At 40.7% G+C, this 23,112-nt stretch overlaps 1 protein-coding gene and 1 long non-coding RNA gene across 2 annotated transcripts in view; both read left to right on the top strand.

Annotated features, from left to right (window-relative positions):
* The first annotated feature begins 1,187 nt into the window (after window positions 1-1,187).
* nmbr (neuromedin B receptor) overlaps window positions 1,188-23,112 on the top strand; it is a 75,499-nt gene continuing 53,574 nt past the window's right edge. Inside the window, exon 1 of the mRNA XM_042389611.1 lies at window positions 1,188-1,918. Within this exon, the coding sequence (XP_042245545.1) occupies window positions 1,491-1,918 (428 nt within the window). The 5' untranslated portion in view covers window positions 1,188-1,490. The remainder of the gene's footprint in view (window positions 1,919-23,112) is intronic.
* Window positions 9,543-12,509, top strand: LOC121881864. The gene is made up of 3 exons (XR_006091944.1): window positions 9,543-10,366; window positions 11,058-11,208; window positions 11,967-12,509. It is a non-coding gene; the product is annotated as an uncharacterized LOC121881864 (long non-coding RNA).

Genomic DNA, 23,112 nt, shown 5'->3' on the forward strand with positions numbered 1-23,112 from the left:
ATAAAAGTCTCCTCTCCTCAGACGCTGGAGCGTGGCTGCACGGTTTTTCTCCCATTCGGCCACCAGGACGTCAGTGAGGTCCAACACTGATGTTGGATGTCATTGCAAAGGTGTTGGTTTATCATGATGAAACAGAAAAAGACGAACACAAACTGTTGCAGAAGTGTGTAATGATTTACGTCTTATAGAGCCTTGTGACTTTATACTCGACAGAACTGGTGACTAGGTTTGGACCTTTTGACTTGATATTCTTCCCAAAAACCCAAAGATGAATCTTTTCATAGTGACCCTTCACAGTCATAATTCGTCTCTATACCAAAGTTCTGAAACATAAAGCTATTTTTCATTCTTAAATATATTATCGATCATTAAAAATTGGTGATTAATCCTAAATGAGGCTTTCAGAGAGCAGAGAGAGTGTATTCTTCAGGTTTATGGAGAAAAAACATTCACAATCACACTATAATATGGACCTATGTTACCTGAAAGAGGAAAACAAAACAGCCATTATGATTTCAATGGATGTCTTTCTTTTTCTTTCTTTCTTTCTTTTTCTATCTTTCATTCTGTTTGCCCATTTTAAATGTTTTTCTCTTCATTGTCTTTGCTCCCTTTTCTCAATCCTGTTGCACTCTTGCCGCTTGTTTCCTCACTCTATCCATCCATCTATCTATCTATCTATCTATCTATCTATCTATCTATCTATCTATGTGCCCTCTACTTCCTCCCTCTCCTCTCAGTCTCTCTCAGTCTCTCTCTCTCTCTCTCTCTCTCTCTCTCTCTCACACACACACACACACACACACACACACACACACACACACACACACACACACACACACACACACACACACACACACACACGTTGTCCTAGGACCCTTTTGGCGACATTACATAGACTTACATTAATTTCTTGGAGACTTACCCCAACCCCGACTTACCTAACCTTAACCTAACCTTAACCTAACCTTAACCTTAACCACTGACCCAAAAATCAACGTTTTACCAATTAGGGACATGATTTGTGTCCCCAGTTGGACAAGCCGTCCCCAATTAACTGGTTTGAAGTCAGAAATTTGTCCCCGAAAGTAGCCTATGACAGACCCACCCACACACACACACACACACACACACACACACACACACACACACATACACACACACATAGAGAGAGAGGGAGAGAGAGAGAGAGAGAGAGAGAGTCTGTGTTGTCAAAGATGTGTCTCCTCTTTACGCATCAGTCGCCTCTCACCCTTCAGTCAGTCAGATAACAGTCTTCAGTCAGATAGACGATTCTCAGGAAATAAATAAAGTTTTCCTCTTTTGGCAGGTTGTCTCGGAGTGAAAACCTCCGCTCTCATTGCGCTTTTACGCGCGGAGCATCCCGTTGCGCGCCTGGCAGCGCTGCCTCTCTCCCGCTCTGTCACCGCCGGCCGGAGCGCCTCTGTGGATATTCTCCGCGCTCCGCGCAGGAAAAGCGCATCGTGGCGATGGACGACGAGTTCCTCTCTAACTTACCCCCGGCTCTGGCTGGAGACTCCGACGCTCTGAGCCCCAACTCTACTGAAGAGCCTGGCTGGTGGGCGTCCGGGGACGGTGGGGAGACGGTCCATCTCGCCGTGCGCTGCGTCATGACCTCGGTGTACATCCTGATCATCACCGTGGGTCTGCTAGGAAACATCACCCTGGTGAAGATCTTCATCACCAACAGCGCCATGCGGAGCGTGCCCAACATCTTCATCTCCAGCCTGGCGGCGGGAGACCTGCTGCTGCTGGTCACCTGCGTGCCGGTTGACGCTTTCCGCTACTTCTCCGAGGAGTGGGTGTTCGGCGAGGCGGCGTGCAAACTCATCCCCGTCATCCAGCTCACCTCGGTCGGCGTGTCCGTCTTCACGCTCACCGCGCTCAGCGCGGACAGGTAGGAGGAGGACGATCAGTCTGGAGTCTGTCTTCATTTTCTTATTCATGCATTTAACTCTCAAATGACTTTTTAAGATATATGCTGTAATTTTCCTTTTTATAGTTGTCCGGCAACATTTCCCATTTAAAATGAACGACATCCTAGTGATCTTCCCATAAGTGCTGGCACATAGCTGTCAGTTTTTCATTTTTCTTCTCCATCTTATCTTTCACTTGATGATTCAGTGAATATTCCCTGATGACAAAACCTTATAATATTCCTATAATATTCTCATATAGTGTCTGTTGCGCTCAAAAGGTGACTTGAGACGGTGGTATGATCCTGAGCATCATGCTTGTTTTTCAGCGATGGTAAAACTGTAACTAATTACTTTTATTGAACTGCAGTACAAATATGATGTAGTTTACTTGAGTATTTCAGATACTTAATACTCCGCTGCAATTCAGATGGAAATGTTGGTACTTTCTCCTCCACAGGATTTATTATTATAATGAAGATGAAAACATTCAGTGTGGTTACCTTATAAAATATATATTATGTTTATATAATAGTTGAAGCAGCTTCACTTTGACCAACTACAACATAAAAATGCTGCTTACACATTTCTGCAATGTTCATGATTATTATAACACTCATTTTCTGCACTTTTACTTTATTAGCCAGAAATACTTTTTCTTGTAGCATAATATTTCTACTGTGTGGGGTAGTTCCTGGGTAGTAAATGTTATTTCCTGATTGCTTATGACTAAAAAGTACAGAAAACGGCTGTTATTCCCTTCAAACTTTGCTTTTGTGGACAATGATATTTTGAAATTTACCAATTTCCAATGGGAACACGGGTGAATATGCGCATGTTCATTCGCATAAAGTCAGAAAAAACAACATAAGCATGAGGACATTAATATGTATTTATACTGATGTTATACAAAAGTGACCACAAAAGATATAGGCGTGAGTAGTTTTTTGAGATTTACGATTATACTGTAAGTCACTTTCACGAATCAGCCCCCAAATATAGTCTCCCATCATCGTATCTGGTGATTCATATGTTGTTTTTTCTGACTTTATTCTGAGTGAAAATGTGCAAAATTTGCCTGTAAGCAATTAGGAAATAACATTTACCACCCAGGAACAGAAATTTGTTACACGGTATAAGATTTGGTTTCTTCTCTGACCACTGATCTCCAGCAAACTACATGATTCATACCGTGTTTGAAGTCTGGATATGTAGCGATCTGAATCACATCTCCAGTCATCTTCATCTTCCTTTACAACTAAAATGTTCCCTCTCATGTTTGTGCTGCAAACGAACTTCTACTAAGTACAAAACTTAAGTCCAATTTGTAGATACTCGTACTGAAATATTTCATTTTATGCTGCTTTATGCTTCAGAAATATTGTGCATTTTACTCCACAACATTTACCCTTCTACAATGATTTGTCAGTTTTAACATATGATGACATGTTACAGTACATAAAGTAGTTAAAGATGGAGTGCGGGGCTTTTGTCTCCCCCTGCTGGCAGTGAGAGTAAAGGGGGGAGCTCAGCTGTGATTGCCTGACATGGTCATGAAGCAGCTCTCATGCAGACCCCGAATGACAGCAACACAGATATGTGTAAAAACAGATATGTTTTGACAGTCCACCGGCCCACTGGGATTTGTCCCAGTATGCCCGATAGCCAGTACACCACTGGCTGGTAATCTACTGTTGTAGTTGTAAAACGGTGGATAAATTGTTTTGAGCGTCACGCGACCTCTGCAAAATGACTCCATCAGGATTTGATCCATTCAGTCTCATAACATGTGGATAGTCTAGAAGATGTTAAACATGATCAAAGCTTAAAAAACTTGAGGTGAACGTATGTAAAAATGCTCCCTGCAAGTCAAAATCCAGGGCTTCAACCTGCTCTGAACACTTCATTCTCAACATCTTTTTTCTACCTTGCTGACACGCTGAGGTCGGCTTGTCACACATGCCCATAAACCGCCGCCTGCTCTGTAGTCTTTGTTGCTGAGGTTGTTCATGTCGTCCGCTCTCATATGTTGGATCTGATTCAGCTCCAACATGTATGGATGCATTTGAGAAGTTTCCATTTGAAGTAAAGAAGGAGAAGAAGAAGTGAGATCCTGCTACTGTAGTTTGTTTATGTAGCCTCCGGAGCCTGAGGAAGCTTCCGGAAGCTTCCGGAAGCTGACCAATCAGAACAGAGTGGGCTCATCGAGAGGGGAGGGGGCCTTAAAGAGACAGGAGCCTGTTTCAAACAGAGGCTGAACTGAGGAGCTGCATAAAGGACCAGTATAAGATAAATAAGGAGTTTTTAACTGTAAATCATGCAAAGATATTCCAGTAGAGCCCCAGAATATAAATATAGACCTGGAAATGTCACTCAGTGATCAGATATTTCTTGCCAAAATGCACCCTGGGAGTCGTAGTTAACTTCTGCCCCAAAGTTTTTATGTCCACAGGCTTGTAGCTTCAACTTTTTATCAAAGAACCAGATATTTTCCAAAACACTTGTTCATCTTTTGCACTGACGATTTAACCAGGAGGGTTTCATGTTGATCCGAACTGTAGAAGAGAGAGAACTGTGAAATATTTAACATCATCTATGGGAAAAATTTACTTTTACTTCCAGAACCAGGGGCAACCGAAATATCTCCTCCTGTTTCATAACTCTATACTTATCTTGAATTAAATGTATTGTATTTCTTTATCGGGGCAGTGTGCAGTTTTTAACATAAATGATGCGCTGAACCACATTTAGCTTCAAGCTCATTCTCATCTGCAGTCCCTTACAATTAAAACATATAACAGCACAATAACAAACAAAAAATACAAAGCCACACACAACAGCACGTCACATACACCCACAATATCAACCAGAAATCAACAATGCAAGCATGTCAAACCAAAAAGCAAGATTATTTGAGAAGACCATGAGATCACATCCAGACTCAGTGCTATTTTTAAGATATTTTTAATCTCCTAATTTGAATAGTATCCCTCCTCCCTCCCTCCCTCCCTCCTCGTCGTGGACATCCAGTACTCACAGCAGGACTCTCAGCTCTGACTGTGGTCATGAAGATGAATTGAACTGCAGCTCATTACTCCTTCTTGACTGCCTGTAACTGGCTCACCGTGGAGCAGCTGAGTGGCTCTACCATAAAGTCTAACGCACATTTTCTCACGGTGAGAATATATCAGAGGGACGTCCAATTAGGATGAGGGATTCAGTCGTCCGGCAGGCGTGATTATTCTGGACGTTCTGTGCAGTCATATGTAAATTCAAACTAAAGGTAAAGACACTTAATTCGGAATATGTCTTAAACATGGAGCTGGGTTTTATGTGTGATTTACTCGGAGCTGCAGACAGACAGTCCCTGGAGTCTTGTAGTATGCAGCGTAATTACGGCAGATGAAGCTGATTTGTGGCGGAGCATTGATTAGTATTGGATAATGACCATTCCTGTCTGAATGAAGGGGAGGAGAGTATGATAATGCATGCAGAGTAAAACAGCCGAGAGCAGTGATGCAAGAGGAAGCTTTGCAGGATGAAGAACACAACAGAATAGAGTGTAAATCAATAAAATATGATTGATATAAGACACACTTTCATACTCTCGTCCCTTTACACTTTGAAAGATGACAGAAGTGTTTATTGGTGTATATATATCTTTATGAAGACCAATTTGAGTTTTAGATCAAATAATGTCCTCACATGTATAGAAATATAATTCTCGGTGCCCTCGCAGCAGCTCACTCATGTCCCTGAACATATTAAATATTTACCATCTCTGACATATTTAAGGGTCTCTGTCTAGCTCCGAGACCATTCAGGGTTTAACACTTAATGCAGAGAAGATGTGTGTGTGTGTAAAGAGAGAGAGTGTTTGCTTATGGAAAAGAAAGAGGAGGAAGGAGAGAGAGAGAGACGGAGCAGCCAGGATACGAGAGATGAACTGATTACGGTGAGGAAAATATATAATGACAGAATGATGAGATAGAAAATTGAACAATTGAATCTGATAGAGACAAAGAGAGAACGCATGTGATTAGTTACCCCCCTCCCCTTCCTCCCACCCTCTCAGGATAGATAGTATTATGACTAGTTGGAGCCTACAGGTGGATGCTGGGTGCAGGTGGGACTTATTGCAAGTACATGATTAAAAGTGTGAGTTGGAGATAAGTGGCAGTGAGAAGAGTTTGTCATGTGAGCGGAGGACTGGAGTTGACTGTCTAAACTACCTTTTGAACTACGCTTTCCTTCAGTTTATAATTCGGTTTAATTTAGATTTACTGCTACTGGCAACTGTGAAGTTCCTTTGGACAAATCTTTGATTAATAACCAGATTTCAGGAGTTCTGTGTTCCTGTTAAAGGCAAATATCAGCCACTATGAGTTACTTTTAAAAAGTTATCGTTAAAGCGGCTATAATCTCTGTTTTTTTATAATAATAATGTATAAAATGACGTCTTTACGGAGCTTTATAGCGAGTTTCAGCTCATTGTTTATCTGTCCGGCTGCAACTTTACTCTTTTGGTTCACTCTCACTGCTCTCATAGTGTCATTTTCAGCCGCAGCAGGCAGCTGTTATCAGAGAAAAAGCTCTAAAAAACCCATTGTGCACTATCTGCTCAGCACCACAGACACAGGACACAGTTAGCTGTAGACTAGCTGGTGAACATAGTGGAGCGTTTAGCAGCTAAAGAGCCAGATATTTCCCTCAGGAGTTGGTAGAGAGTAAAAACAGCTAAAAGAGAGTGAATATTGGACTTAAATGAATGATAATGTTGCTCCGTAACTGCTGGATGTGGAAATAAGCAACTGTTTGCCAACAAGTTCAACATATCAACTTAAAAGATGATGATACGTCAACACTTGTAGCTTTTCTATAACTAAAATTGACTTTACAGTTAATATGTTGAAGCTTTGATGCAGGTGTTCATCATCCACGTGTAGAATAACCGCCCCTAATATTGTAAATACTTCAGCATCGTCTTTCACCTTCTATACTCAGGCTTTTTACTCTTGTTCATCTCCGTCCTCTCTCTCTCTCACTCTCACTCTTTTATTGATAGTCTCTCAGCCCCGAGCTCCACCGCAGTCTCTTCATCTGTTATCGGCAGTCAGCTGGAGTGAAAAATGCAGCCAGAGAGAGTTTCTGTTGAATTTCTCTGCGGTGCAGTCAAAGCTGCAGCTGTTAAGTATGCTTCACATACACACCACACGTAGCACTTCATCCCGACGCGTAGCATCAGATGACTTCCTGTTCAGACGTTAACAGACGCAGCGCTGCTCACCACGCATCCGCCTGACCCTCAGCGACTCTTCACGCACTCCGCTCTCCTGAGCAGCAGCTCAGGTGTTTCAAATGGAATCTTTTTATTCAGCAGAAGTGGGAGACGTTTTTGATTTTTTTTATACGTTTCTAACACTTTTTATTAATTTCTAAGTAACGTATAAGCCGGCGAACACACATGATAGATGCTCAAAATGTTGCAAAACAGGAAGAGTTCATGTTGTTATAATATTTTCAGGAGGTGACACATGAATTAGGCTTAATGAGCGTGTCATGACTCAAGTCCTGATCCGCTACACAACCTCATTAACAACTATTTCAGATGTCATATCAGACTGTGGGAACATGAGGTGGACACTTTTCACTATTTTCTGACATTTTATAGACCAAATGCTCACAGTTTTTTTTTTTTTTTACAATGATTTACCTGCATGGTTCAATACTGAGTGCGCATCTTCAAAACTCCACACACAGTCAACACAACAGCAACAAATTATGGAGCAAACTGTGACACATTTGCATTGTTTACACACGAAAAGCATTCAGTGACTACAGTCTTCAGATTTCCTGAATCCTTTTCTTACTCAGACGCAAACAACCAACAAAACTCTGCGGATCTGCAGCACATTTTTACAAATGTTTACATCCTCACTTCAAAAAATCTTCAGTATATGTTCACTAACACACTAACATGCATTCATATGGACAGCAATCTGCCAAATACGTCTATATTCAACCAAAAAAAACAATCACAGGTGATTCCCATTTTAGTTGAAGACCCATCCAGATGTTTCCAGTCTGGGGGCATTTTTGGGAAGTGGGAACATTGCTGGGAGGTAAGGCCAGTTTCGGAAAGTAAGGAAATTTTTTAGAAATAGAGAAAGCTTTTGGAAAGTGCACAGTTTTTTAGAAAGTGAGGACATTTTAGAAAGCTGGGACAGTTTGGAAAGAGAGGGCATTTATGGAAATTGAGGAAATTTTTGAAAAGAGAGGACATTTATGTAAAGTTAGGACATTTTTGTAGGTATTAAGCAGGGATCTATTTGGTAAGTGAGGATATTTTTTAGAAAGGAGGGACAGTTTTGGACAGAGAAGACTTCTTTGTGTGGCTGTTTATGGCTGAAGACTTGGTTTTAGGGTCGAGGTCATGATCAGGATGAAGTTAAGGCTTTCAACCCTACAGCAATATTCTACTTCATACTATATATCACAGTATTATAAAGTTCTGTATTCTGTATTTACTTTGTGACAGATTGTCATAAATAAAGCCCACTGAAAGCTTTCCTGCTCCTCTAGATCCACTCTAGTATACAAGATACACATTTCTTACACTGTCAACCATTAAAAAACAACATAAAAAGTGATTTTGTGTGGACTCACTACTGAACTGTGCATGTAACCAATCATAACAGCCGACTTTAAATCACATGCTTGTTGAACTTTTCATCTCTGGAAAAACAAGATCTTAGCTTGTTATATGAATTTGACTTTGTAAACTTTATTATCAGCTATTTCAAAAACCCAAATTTTCCTCTCATGCCCACCCGCGGTGTCGTTGGTACACATTATGGGATGTTACGGTGGGTTATCTGGTTTGCAAATGGCGTGGCCAAATCGAATTCAGGCACAGAAGCTGATTAATCCGCACGCCGCCCTGCAGGGAGATCTGGCTGTCAGCTCCGTTTCTCGTCCCCGAAAACACAACGAGATTGTGGCGTTTTTCATTTTCTCTCCTCCTGTTTGTGTTCTTTTCTCACAGTTACCAGACAGAACTGACTTTGGATTTAAAGCAAGGAAAGGAAAAGTCTGAACCACAACTCCCCTGCTTTATTTTAAGAGGTGAGACAGAGGGTGTCTCGGGCTAAATATTTCATAGAGAATTAGGCTGCTAATTGCTAATTAAGGGAGCGTTTCATGCGTCATCAGACTGTTTCATTGGTTAGGAAGGATTAGTCACTGCTGATTTTGAGCGCTGGTCAGGAGTAATGACATGACGAGCAGACAGGAAATAACATCTTTCACGGTGCCGACAGTAGAAGGAGATCTCACACGCCGAGACCCAGGAGGGAACACACACACACACACACACACACACACACACACACACTCGGCTCCCCCGCTCGGAGGTGAATTATAAACCTCTGTGCATCTTAAGTGTTTGTTGAGTGTCAGCCGGTGAGTTGTTGGCGCCTGCGGAGCCTGAGTCAGCCTCGCAGGCCACACCTCCACATCGCTGAGAGCATAAATTAAAAAAAAAAAGTTGTCCTGCTGTAAAACGCTCCTGGGACACCAGCGGCTCGACTCCACCTGACAGAAGCAGCAGTCTGTTCTCTCTGTAGTGAAGCTACAGTGAGTCCAAAATCAAATCTTCTTTATAGTCCTTCTGCAAGCTGTTTCAGGATTTGCTGTTCAATGTACTGACAATCCAGACCGTCCTCCCATGAAAAAACAAAAAAATCAGATGTTTCAGTAAATCCCCCAAAACATCTGCTTACATACGAGTAACAGCGCCCTCTAGCAGCCGTAGTAATTATGACGGGAACAAAGGATTCATTTATCTTGTTTTCTCGGGAAAACAAAAGGCCGATCTCTCAAGCTAACGTAATTTATCACAAGATCTCGTTTGTTCGTTCCTGTCTTTTCCTCTCCACGTCTCCCTCAGCTCAACTATTTAGATCAAGCACAAGAAGCCTTCAGGTGGCTTTTAAGGACATGGATATCTCCACTCTGCTTTCCTTTCTCTCATAATAAAGTGTCTAATAAAGTGAAGGTATTGTTCTGTACTTCCTCTACATGCATCATCCCATCATATTCTGAGCAGGAGTTAATCAACCCGCCGTTTGGATGCGAAACAGACGTCGTTAATAAAGGTGCTGATGATAATAATGGCTTCAGCCTAAATCACTTGCTACAGCTGTCAGGATGCCATCTACGCATGTTGGCATGGCGCTCCTCATCTCTGGTAAACATTATAAGTAACGAGAGGAAACGACCTTTTATTTTCTCGTGTCAATGGGTTGATTATCTCGTTATCTCCAGCTAACGAAGCTTGTTTTCTGGAGATGATGAAATAATTCGCTCGTGATCTTGAGATAACGGCATTAAAAGACAAATGACTGCGAGCGCGGCTGTTCTCGGCTTCCGTAAGTTATGTCCACTTGTTTTCATTAGAAACAAGTAGTGAACACAACACTGACATATCACCTTTTATGTTGAACTTGTTGGCAAACAGTTGCTTATTTCTACATCCAGCAGTTATGGAGCAACATTATCAATCATTTGGAGTCGTGTTTCTGTCCAATATTCACTCTCTTTTAGCTCTGTTTTTACTCTCTACCAACTCCTGAGGGAAATATCTGGCTCTTTAGCTGCTAAATGCTCCACTATGTTCACCAGCTAGTCTACAGCTAACTGTGTTTGTTTGCCGTTTGCTGCTGAGCAGGTTGTGTATGGTGGCTTTTTAGAGCTTTTTCTCTGAAAACAGCTGCCTGCTGCGGCTGAAAACGACGCTATGAGAGCGCTGAGTGAACCAAAACAGTAAAGTAGCAGCCGGACAGCTAAACAATGAGCTCTGTAAAGCCGAGCTGCAGAGTCGCTGATAATTCTCTGTAGGTTCATCCACTATGAGCCACACACAACACATTATACACTGACAGCTCATACACTTTAAACATATTGATTCTAGCAGCTTTAACTGTCTACTGTGTGACTTGTGTTGAAGAAGCACCTGTGCATGTACATACTGATTATAAGTCAGAATACATGCAGGGTATTTGCACGTTAACACAGTGAGTTATGGTTATTCATGTCTCTGTAAACATGATTTGTACACAGCATCCGGAGCAAATGAGCTGCAGCGTCACAAAATGCTGCAGCCAGCAGTTTAACATCAATGACATGACAACCAACATCAGAAACTGTCTCCCTACAGACTCCTCTCCAAGCTGCCAAGCTCACCTAATGATGATTGGCTCCTGAGGGTTAAGTAAGAGCAGTGCTGTTTTATATGCTGACAAATGTATTGCAGACTACAACTGAAAGTGTCAGTTTTTCTTTCACTGGTAAAATCAATGAGCAAGTTTAGCTATTCATAAATCATTTTGCATGTGAGTAGTGCTATACGTCATGTAGGAGACTTTTTATGGAACAAAAACTAAATTGAAATGTAGCTATTTATGTATTTATGTCTACATATATGAAAGGATAGAGGAGATTACAATTGAATTATGTTAATGTGACATTATGAGCCTCAGTGATGTCTAAACATGTACTGATCGTGCAAAACCAAACATTTTCACTGATTTGATCACTCTGATTGATTTGCTGATTATAATTGTTCTGTATCAGCCAGCAGGGATCAATATGTTTCGTGACATCAGAGTTTCATCCTGCCTTTGCTTCTCCAAAACTTCTGGTTTCCACACATCAATGCATGAATGTAGCTGTAAAAAACTTTTACTGGAGAAAAAAGTCAGAAATTTGATGATTATGATCTAAGATCTCGAGCTATAAGGAGCATCTTTTGTCTCTGATTTCAAAGTGGAGTACTGATGCTGATCCTGAACAGATCACACAGAAAAAAACATCTTTGCAAAGAGGAAGTTCTGCTGATTTTTACACTGTGTGTATGATGAATATGCATTCTGCTTTTAAAGAGTCATGGTTTTGACATTAAGGGGAACAAAGTTTGACACAAATTGCATCCCTGGGGCAAAAACCCGTCTCTTCATATTCGTCCAACAGATCCTTCAGAAGGCCTTTCTCAATGCAGAGTATGCCAAGTTCAGACTTGCATACTTGGGAGTTCGAACTTGGCAGCTTCAAAACTTGGGAGTCCAAACTCTGGAGGACGGGACGACACAGTACGATCATTTGCAAGTGGAACGACAGTGTTCTTGACAACAGAAAACTCAACCTCAACACTCCAGACTGTACTGTGACAAAATCATCTCAACTCAGAGGTCCACTAACAGAAGAAAAAATAAGCTAATTGACAGTGAGATGCAGTCTGTTATTTTATTTAGGCTGAAATGTAGCTATAAAATAAATATGTATATGAAAAAAGACAAGGTCAAAACCTGGTACATTTTTAAGATGTTTGTTTTTATGTAAGTTTAAGTTTATTTATTTGTTCAGCACTTTTCATACAGTAGTTGTAACTCAAGGTGTTGTACACATAAGAAAAACATTAAAAAATACATTGCACCACATTTTGGGTGGAGACTATATGGAGCTTTTGTAAGAAGGGTTGAGTTAAGATTTAGGCAGTTTTAATGCAGTAACTATCAAGTTAGGATTAGATTAGCAGCCACACATTTCTCCGTTCTCTATTTCTGTCTTTAGCATCGTCAGGTTAGGCTAACCCATTGTTGCTAACTGCAGAGCTAACCCCCTTCACTTTTCCAGCAGTTGGGGAAACAACAGACGTGACTTTTCTTGGTCTTGACAAGCTGCAGCATTTATTAACTGACACACTGTAGTCTGTACTCTACATTTACCGCCAGACCGACAACTTACTGCTAACCTTTTCCTCTGCTCTGCTCGCATTCACCTTCACTTTTCTGACATTCACTCTCTCGCTCACTCGCTTACGCACTGCCCTATTCTTTAAAAGGAGTTGCGCTACCTGCAGTTTCCCAGGCAACGACATAGACGCTGACTCACGCTTTGAAACAGAACTGCTCAGCGGCTCCCAAACACTATTGATTTCCGAATTAATGGATGTTTGGCATTATTTTTGGCATTTAAAAAAAAATGTTTTTGGCCTGGCGGGGATTTTTGTTGGCCTTGGCCATTTATAGATTTGTATTGAAATGTGGTGATATCTGAACATACTGTATAAGGAGCCCAAAGTCCACAGAGGCAGCACTGAAGCTTCCCTTTAATTAAAAATAAACTAATGTGGCAGCAACAAATATTATATTTAATCTCTGAGACCAACATTCATCTTCCAAAAGGAATTATCATGTATATCATATATCAAAACTACAGAGACAACAGAGCCAGCAGTTAATTACAAAAGCTGCTGAGATTAGATTTTTCTCCCCGGGATGACAACAGACTTTGTGTGATTCTTGGCTTTCCCAAGTCCACACAAATCAGCTCCTGTAGTATAAATCCAAGAACACTTCCGGTCATTTGGACTGTTCTTGGCCAGATGCAGACTTTGAAATGGAACAATAGTTGGGTTGTGACTGATGACGATTCACAAGAACACAAGTGCAGACAAGAACGCAGATTGAGAAAGATCTGCTGTCTCAATTCATCTTCAGCCTCCATCTCCCTCTTCTGGCATCCCACAAGGTTCTGTACTGGGTCCAATTCTCTTCTTCATCTATATGTTCCTGTTAGGTCACATTATTGAAAAACACAACCTTCCTTATCACTCTTTTACCTCCCCCTAAAGTCTAATATCTGTAATGACCTTTGGACAGAACTAGGCTAGCTGTTTGCTCTTGTTTTTAGTCTTTGTGCTAAGCTAGGCTAAGCTAAGCTAACCAGCTACTGGTGATAGCTTCATATTTACTGTATACACATGAGTGGTATCAATCTTCTTGTCTAACTCTTGGCAAGAAAGCAAACAAGTGCATTTTCCAAAATGTCAAACTTTTCCTTTAAATAAGTTTGGAAACTATTACACTACATGATCACAACCTGAAACAAAACAGACTGCTTTTTCTCTCTTGTGTGTCTGAAACATCCGATCAGGGTTTCAGGACAGAGTGAGGTTGGGTTGAGCTCTGGACAAAATCTCAGCTCCATTATTCTCTAATGGAAGTATTTGTTATTCATTTATCCTGATCATGCTGGTTGTGTGAATGTACATGACAGGGTTTACAAAATCTGTTTGCACAAGACACGGGTCAACAAAACAAAACAAAACAAGACAGAGACGCTTCTGCTCTGACTCAAGGTCAGACAGCAGAGACGTCAGGGGACAAACACACACAAACGTACAGTTGTGTAGCTCCTAGTGACTCAGGGTGCGGTGTGTGTGTGTTCTGCTGTTAACATGAAAGTCAGTATATTATGTGGAGCAGCTGAAATCTTCAGAACGTTAATAAATCTGAGGCTTGATCTCAAAGAAAATGAAACAAAACACAACCAGTTTTACATTTAAACACCAGCTGGACATCTGTTTGTCTGTCTGTGTTTTGGTTTTTAACATCTGGGGAGCATGTTGGAAATAAGTGAAATCACTTTAACGTGTTTTGCGTATGTATAAATAAATAAATCAAATGATCACAGAGATTCAGCGAAGAGCAGTGAAGATGTCAAAAAGAGATTTCAACTGCGATAAAATTCCCACCAATCAACTTTTTCAAACATGGAATTGAACACTAAATCATTTTTTTTATTTGCTACACTGATGTTTATCTTGTAAGATGCTGTTTGCCTCGATTATTTTAGTTGTCAGAATCAACTGGCTGCTGTTTTTTTCAGCTATTTTATCAGCTAAAACTTGTTGTCTGACGCTGCGATCAAATGGATCTGGAGGGTTCCAGCTCGGCTTCTTACTGGTTTTAACAGACAACATCACATCACCGCGATTCTGGCTTCTCTCCATTGGCTCCCTGTTTGTTTTAGAATTGATTTTAAGATTTTACTGATCACTTTTAAAGCACGTCTGGGTCTGGCTCCAAGCTACATAACAGATATGCTGACCCCGTATGAGCCAGGTTGGGCCCTTCTGGCTGCTCCAAAGTCGAGGCTTAAATCTAAAGGTTTTCCATCAAGGCCCCTCGGCTTTGAACGACCTGCCTGAGGAGATAAGATAAGATAAGGCTCGCAGAATCAGTAACCTCTTCTTAAAACCCATTTTTACAGACTTGCTTTTATGTAATGTTGTCTTAGGGATCATCTTTCTTTTAAACTTTTTATCATCTCTTTATTGTCTTTCTTTGCCTTCGGCCGCCATCTTTGTAAGGTCAGATCTGTTATTGTTTTCTGTTTCATGTCTTTGCTTTGCATTGTACTGCTTTTGCTTTGTCTGTCAAGCATTTCGTAAAGTTTGTTTTTAAAAGGTGCTATATAAATAAAGTTATTATTATTATTATTATTATTAAAAAGCATCCATACATCTTAATGTCCAATGTCCATTAAAGCAGTAAACACAAGGCCATTAAAACCTGATAATATCAACAGTAAAGTCTGTTTTTCTAGTTATTTTTTTCACTCAGTTTGGTCTAGGATCACAGCGTTTAACGGTGTTTCCAGATTCAGCTGGTTTAGCGTCGCTGTAGCATGTGTGCTACTGTTCACTCACAATAAATGCCAGTAACTTGGATTAATGTGGACATCTTAACTTAATTGTAAGATTTCATAAATAAGTTATGAAGACTGAATTTTTTTAATTTGAATTTAATTTTACTGACTTAATCTGACTCACATCAGAGTTCAGTCGTCACTTCCCAGAATCCCTGGCAGGATATGAGCCGCAGCACACAGAGACCCCGCTGCTAAAACATTTGTCCAATTAAGACCGAGCTCTGAAGAAACAAATAAAAACTGAGAATCGCAAACCAAAAACATAAAATGCAAATCAAAAGGCAGCTAATAAAGTCACACTGAAGCTGAGGTCTCTTTGAAAACACTTTTGGGTTGCAGTTATTTTCTCCCACTTTTCACATTGTGTTTTTATTAACAGACAGAATTAATCCCATAGACATCATTTGTCAGTGCTTTTGAAAACAGTTACAAATTACAAAAATAAAACAGTTTTCTGCTCTTGCACAGCTATGGTTGAGGTTTGTTTAGTCTTGGGCATGAAAACGGCTCGGTTAGGCACAAGGGTAAGATTGTTGTTTGGGGGAAATAACTCCTTAATTAAGGAAAACACTGTGGTCATGCATTAAAAGAATCCAATTTCGACTGCTTATTTTGACATCACACAATTTCCTCCTTTCAGCGTAAACGTATGTCATTATTAGGCATTTGTTGAAATAATAGAATAGAATAGAATAATAGTTTTAATTTCTTAGCTCTGCTGTGTGAAATGACTGGAAGCCGCAGAGCTCGGAAGCACCGCTGGGTCTCCTGTTCCCGCTCTGTGAGACAATGTGTTTACCGCGTCGTCGTCCCTCTAAAATGCTGTGATATCAGAGCTTCTTAACGGGAAACTCATTTCCTGATCGCACAGCTCTGGGCGGCGATCCGGCTGTGTGTCTGACCCTGATAGCCCCTAATGAGCCCCTAACGATACTGAAGGCCTCTAACGAGCCCATAACGCCTCCTAACTTGCCTGAAGGTCCTTGACGAGCATAACTAATGGATAATTAGCATAATGATTAGAGAGGCTACTGGAGCCCCGATCGCTTCCCATCATGATGATGCACACAGATACCCTGTTTAGCTGAATATGTACACTATCACAGGAGCCGATGGCTGCTGGGTGGTCAGTCGTCCTGTAATGAGGTTGTGAAACAGTGACAGTATGCCAGAGAATTCACTGTAGAGATGAAAAAACATGACAAAATGTGTCAGGGCTGCTGTCCTACACTGAGATTGGCTGTGTTTTGTCCCTGGTAGCTGTCCAGTCCAAACTGGGACCCTGAGATTGCCAGTTTGGAAATGGACAGACAGCAAGATCTGTTCCAAATCCGGCAAAATTGAGAAACTGGGGGATTAAACCAGCCTGTTGCTAATAAAAAAGATTTAAAAAACATTCAAAAAGAAAATTCTTCAATCATATTCATTACAACTCTCTTTATTCCCATAAAAGTAAGTGACTGTGTGACTCCAGAACGACACATAGGAGAGTCAGTAATCAGCAAGACAACATCATTTGTCTGTGCTTTCCAAAACTGTTAGACATCACTGTTAAAAAGTTATGTTGTGACAACACTGTGGTTAAGCTCTGGTTTGTTTAAGGCACAAAAACCACTTGATTAGGTTTGGGTTCAGATGGTCACTTTGTTAAGGCTAGAGAAACGTGGTGTGGGTTTAAGTTACTACGTCCTTAAAGTTAGGCCATCTTTGTCGCTATGGTTACAATAGTTACCACTGGGTTAAGGTTAGGGGAAGATCGTAGTTATGCTTTTTAAAAACTGTCCTGACTCGCGGTTGGCAACAGGAAACGAACAGCGGAAGTCAACCATTGGGTAAAAGGATAGGTTTGCAATTTTTCAAGTGTGTCTTAAAACAGCAGTCAGGTGTCCATATGAACAGTGAAAGAGGTTTTCCTCGCTGTAATCTTCCTCCTGTTCATACTGGCTGTTAAAAGATCCCCTTCATAATGTACTTAAAATTGTAAGTGATGGGGGACAAAATCCACAGTCCTCCTTCTGTGCAAAAATGCATTTAAAAGTTTATCTGAAGCTAATATGAGGCTTCAGCAGTCTGAGTTAGTCATATCAAGTGGATATCTGACACATTTACAGTCTTTTTAGCATCAAATTCCCTCTTTGTGTTCTTTGTGTTTCAGACAGTGTTTGGCACTAAAAAGACTGTAACATTGAAAGATATCTACTTGAAATGACTCATTTGGATGACTGAAGCTTCATATTAGCTTCAGATAAACCTTTAAATTAATTTTTGTACAGAAGGAGGACTGTGGATTTGTCCTCCATCACTTACACTGTAAGTACATGATGGAGGGATCTTCTAATGGTCAGTATGAACAGGAGGAATAATTACAGCAAGAAAAACATGTTTTCAGTGTTTATTTGGGCTCCTGACTGTTGATTTAAGACACACTTGAAAAATTGATGTTTTTTAATGCCTCCATCCGCCTCTCCTCCTCTGACTGAGGAAATTTACATCATCGATGTAAATCATGTCCACTGCTGCGGGTAATAATGACTACAGCTGCTAGATGGCATCTGCCACTCAAATGTAACTATATGTTGTTTTTGACTGACATTATGAGTTATTGTGTTGTTTTTCTTGGGAGGACAATCTCAAAGGAATACATGCAGCGGCTTGTAATCTAGTAAAGTATTTTATATTCCATACATTCTTCTCACTTGTCAAAGGAGAGATTGTGGTGTGTTATGCTAGTAGCGGCTAATATAGCCTGGAGCTGTTAGCCTCCAGCAGAGATGAGGAGCAAGTTCCAGAGATCTTGTAACCTAATTTCTTTCTAACTTCCACACCCCCAGATTTATTTATTTTTTAAACTTATTGTCTTCAGCCCCAACTGATGACTCAAGTGACATCACTTGTTAATTCTGATAATTCGGAGGCCACGACTCGTCCTTAGATCACCAGCAGTGCAATCAACCGGTGTAGAAATCAAGGGTCTGAGGCCACATCATCCTCAAAACTGAAAGAATCGGCAGGAAAAGGAATCAAAGCTGAGACGGAAAGAGAGAAAAAAGGATTCCTTTCCAGCTTTGTTCGCAGAATCGATTTTTTCTTTCAGCTTTCTGCCATTAAAGCATCGACAGTGGGAGACGAGCAGATAGAGAGAGAGAGAGAGAGAGAGAGAGAGATAGAGAGAGAGAGAGAGAGAGAGAGAGAGAAAAGAAACAAATCTGCTGCTCTGCCTTTTGGAGTGATGATGAAGTCTGGAAATCACTTGATGAAGGTATGTGATAGCAGAAAATGGCTTATTCAGAAAGAGGAGGAGAGGATTTGAGGGGGTGAGAATCCAAAGAAGAAGAAAAAAAAAGATGTAAAAGAAAGTTGAGAGTGAGGAGGGGAAGAGATTAAACAAGAAGAAGAGACTGAACTAGAGCGAGAAGAAGCAATTGGATGCATCTTTTTCTTCTTCTGTTTCTATTTCTGTTACATCAAAACAAAACCTGCTAGACTAAAGTGAGAAAAGCCGGAGACTTCATGGTGAAGCCGCTCCGCTGAGACACACTGTCATTGTTCAGGCTGCGCGTCCACAGGTTGATCCGTGACTCACCAGCCGTGGCGTTACATCAGCAGGGCTGCGGATTCAAGAAAATGACTTTCTCCACATGCTGAGACGCAGGCATTCTGAGCTGCAATTATAGCTCAGAGACAAAAAAACCTTTCTTTTTTAAAAAAAAAAAAGAAAAAGACAACTTTTTAACATTTGCACCAGAGTGGTAGCTATGGTAACAGATGTTGGTTTTAGTGGGCGGGACCAGGTGAACGCTGGATAACAAAGCCTCTAAATGGAACATATAGACAAGTCTCAGAGGAGCTGTGGGTGAGTTTATGTTGTGTAGGATATTATAAAGCCTCAGGCTGTCAGTGAATGAAGACACTGTAGCTACTGGAGGTGTAATGGTACATAAAATTCACCGTTTGGTATGCACCTCGGCTTTGGGGTCACAGTTTACTACAATTTCAGTGCAGCAGAAAAAAAAGAAAGATAGAAGATAATATTTTTGTCTTTAATTTGGAAAAATATAAACATCCAGTAACGGCTAAATAACTATTACCAAAACCACCAGACCGTCACATTTAAGAAACAGTTAGCTCACTGTGGCACTGTGCAATAACCCTGGACCTGAATATAAATGACAGCAAAACGCATTAGAGACTATGTTTATTTATGATATTTACCCAATTTATGTGCACTTATTTCATTTCAGGCCAGTGTGCAGGTGGAGCTGCCCCTCCACACACATACAGAGTTCAGCAGAGCAGAGGAGAGACAGGGAAGTAGTCGAGTTGACGACGATACTCGTTACGTTACTGTTACATAGTTGTTGGTTTACTCGGCCTACTTTTGAGTCACTTTGTTCGAGGCGATCGCTGTGTCTGGCTCGCCGCGGTCAGGAGGGGAGCACTTGTTTTACAAATTTTTGGCACCATCTGTTGTTGTGTATGTATATTGACATTTAAAAATCTACACTCCACTTTTTTCAGGTGTATTTCCTAGAAAAAACAAAACAAAACGTCTTTTATTCAGACCAATACAGTATATATCTATTTTAGTCTAAAATACCTTCCACTCTCTACTGTATAACCACTGACTGTATGTAAAGAGCTCCCCAAAAGTGAAGCCAAAACATCTTGATTGCTCCCTGATAAATCCCGCCCCCTCCTTGTTAGCAGATGGGACATGAGCCAAACTGAAAAAATCAAAGTACACATCAGATTAATTTTTCCCAAAGATGGTTTTTGTCATTTTAGGTAGTTCTTACCATGCTGATGTTTGTTCAAGTGCTCATTTTTCTTATAAGTTTGTTTTTAATTTGTTATTTGATGATATAAAAAGGGGGTGTGTTGTCATGATTGACAGCTACAACAGCCGCTCTCAAACCTCCGTCAGGCGGCAGGATGGCTGAGGGGGCATGTCCCACGGGCTGTCAACACGCCGTCCGACTCTACCGCACAGACTCTGGCTCCAAATGACGTCATACAAACAAGATGGCAGCTCCTGGAAAGGAGATATTTTGGTTCAGATTCACCACCGTTCATCACAGACTCTGCTACTACTGCCGCTATGGGGCAGCTAGTCGACAATGTGTGGACAGTTTGAAGTTGAGGGTTGCCAGATCATCAAGTCGAGTATCCTGCAATTCCATCTATTTCACTCTTTGTCATTATATCTGTAAAACTATTGGAAGGGAAGAATTCAACATTTCATTTCATTTTGGTAGGTACACGCCCCACACTCACGTGATCAAATGCCTATCCTTTCATTACTGTACTGTGTTCACCTCAGCTTTTGCTCATACACACTACTGCTTGAAAGTTTATGAACCCTTTAGAATTTGCTCTATTTCTACATCTAAAATTCTAAATATTCATTCATTCATTCTAAAAATTACCTGAAACGTGATCAGATTTCCATGCAAGTCCTAACACTAGATTAAGAGACATCAATTAAACAAATGAGACAAAAATCTTACACTTGTTTGTTTATTTACCGAGGAAAATGATCCAATGTTATATATTTGTGCATGGCAAAAGTATGTGAACCTCTAGGATTATCAATTCATTTGAAGGGGAAATTAGAGTCAGGTGTTTCAATCAATGTGATGACAATCAATTGTGAGGCCCTGCCTATTTAAAGAAGAGAAATCTGGGTCTTCTCTATCAAAGTCTGAGCTTTACAACACAGGTTTGTGGAAGTGTGTCATGGCTCAAACAAAGGACACTTCTGATGACCTTAGAAGAAGAGTTACTGATACTGACGAGGCTGGAAAGGGTTACAAAACCATTTCTAAAGAATTTGGACTGTTACCCTCCCCAGGAGTGGTCAAACAACAAAAATCACACCAAGAGCAGGTGTGTAATAGTCCGGAAAACCACAAGGAGGGACCCCAGTGTAACATCTAGGAAATTAAAGGTCTCTCTTGCAGTGGCTACAGTCGATGTTAATGAGTCCACCATCAGGAGATCATTGAACATCAATGGTATGCATGGCAGAGTTGCAAGGAGAAACTTCTCTCCAAAAAGAACATAGCTGCTGTTTATGGTTTGCTCAAGACCACGTGGATGAGCCAGAAGGTGATTGGAAAAATGTTCTGTGGATGGATGAGACCAAAATCGAACTTTCCAGCTTGAATGAGAAGCATTATGTTTGGAGATGAGCAAACACTGCATTCCAGCATAAGAACCTTTTCCCATATGTGAAACATGGTGGTGGTAATATCATGGTTTGGGCTGCTTTGCTGCCTCTGGACCAGGACGGCTTGCAATCATTGAAGGAGCTATGAGTTCTGACTTGTACCAGCAAATTCTACAGGAAAATGTCAAGGTATCCGTCTTTGAACCGAAGCTCAACAGAAAGTGGGTCATGCAGTAAGACAAAGACCCTAAACACATAAGTCGCTCTACCAAAGAATGGTTAGAACAAAAGGAAGATAATATTTTGGAATAGCCGAGTCCAAGTCCTGACCTTAATCCTATAAAAATGCTGTGGAAGGACTTGAAGTAGGCAGTTCATGCAAAGAAGCCCACCAACATCCCTGAGTTGAGACTGTTCTGTGAGGAGGAATGGGCTAAAATTCCTCCAAGCCAATGTGCAGAGCTGATAAACGGTTACTGGAAATGTTTGGTTATTGCTGCAAAAGGGGGTCACACCACCAACTGAAAGCAAGGGTTTACATACTTTTGCCTCACACAAATATGTAAGATTTGACACTTTTCCTCAAGAAATAAATGAATAAGTTGAATGTTGTTGTCTAATTTGTTTAATTGGATTCCCTTTATCTAGTTTTAGGACTTGTGTAAAAATCTATTCATGTTAGGCAGAAATAGAGAAAACTTACACAAACTTTTAAGCAGCACTGTATGGAAGTGAAACGCTGAGGTGTGTTAAGACACTGAGGTTGGCAAAATGCATGTATTCGCTACTCAGACACTAATTATCATTAGAAAAGAACAGTGTACAAAACATTCAGGTACCAGCTTCTCATTTTTAGTCGCTTTCACCAGTTAAAGTGACGTTGAGGTCATATCATCTGTTGCTAATTAAGAAGAATTATTAAGAATCCAAATAATTAAGAATGAAAAATATTCTGCTTTCTTGTGGATTTAAAAGCTTGGTGGGCAGATGATCTAGATTACAATCACAACAGAAACCCAGTATGTGCCATGAGGAATCCCTTCAAAATCCGTTCATGGACTCTCTTTTTATACTGGACGGTTCTCCATGGAACCCATTAAGTTTTATTTATTTGTTCAGGAAATCTCAAGATCTCTTTTGCAAGAGAAACCTGAGAACAGGTTACATATACACAGGATCACAATAAGACAGTTCATTCTCATCATGAACTAACTTTAGGCTGTGTTGTAGTTTATTTCAGTAGTAAGGCGCATACTACCTGAAACCAGTCTTCTCTGTTCTGACTTTTTGCCATTACAGCTGCCATGCTGGCTTAGTGTCTTTCTCAAGGATATTTTGAAAGGTGGACACTAGCCAACCCTGCGATTAATGGACCACAGTTGATGTTTTCCTGGCAAGTGACCCTTTGTGGTCATCCAGATAATGACTGTTGCCTCTTAGTAGCAAATCAGG

This window comes from Thunnus maccoyii, chromosome 17, assembly GCF_910596095.1.
Source record: "Thunnus maccoyii chromosome 17, fThuMac1.1, whole genome shotgun sequence".
NCBI lineage: Eukaryota > Metazoa > Chordata > Actinopteri > Scombriformes > Scombridae > Thunnus > Thunnus maccoyii.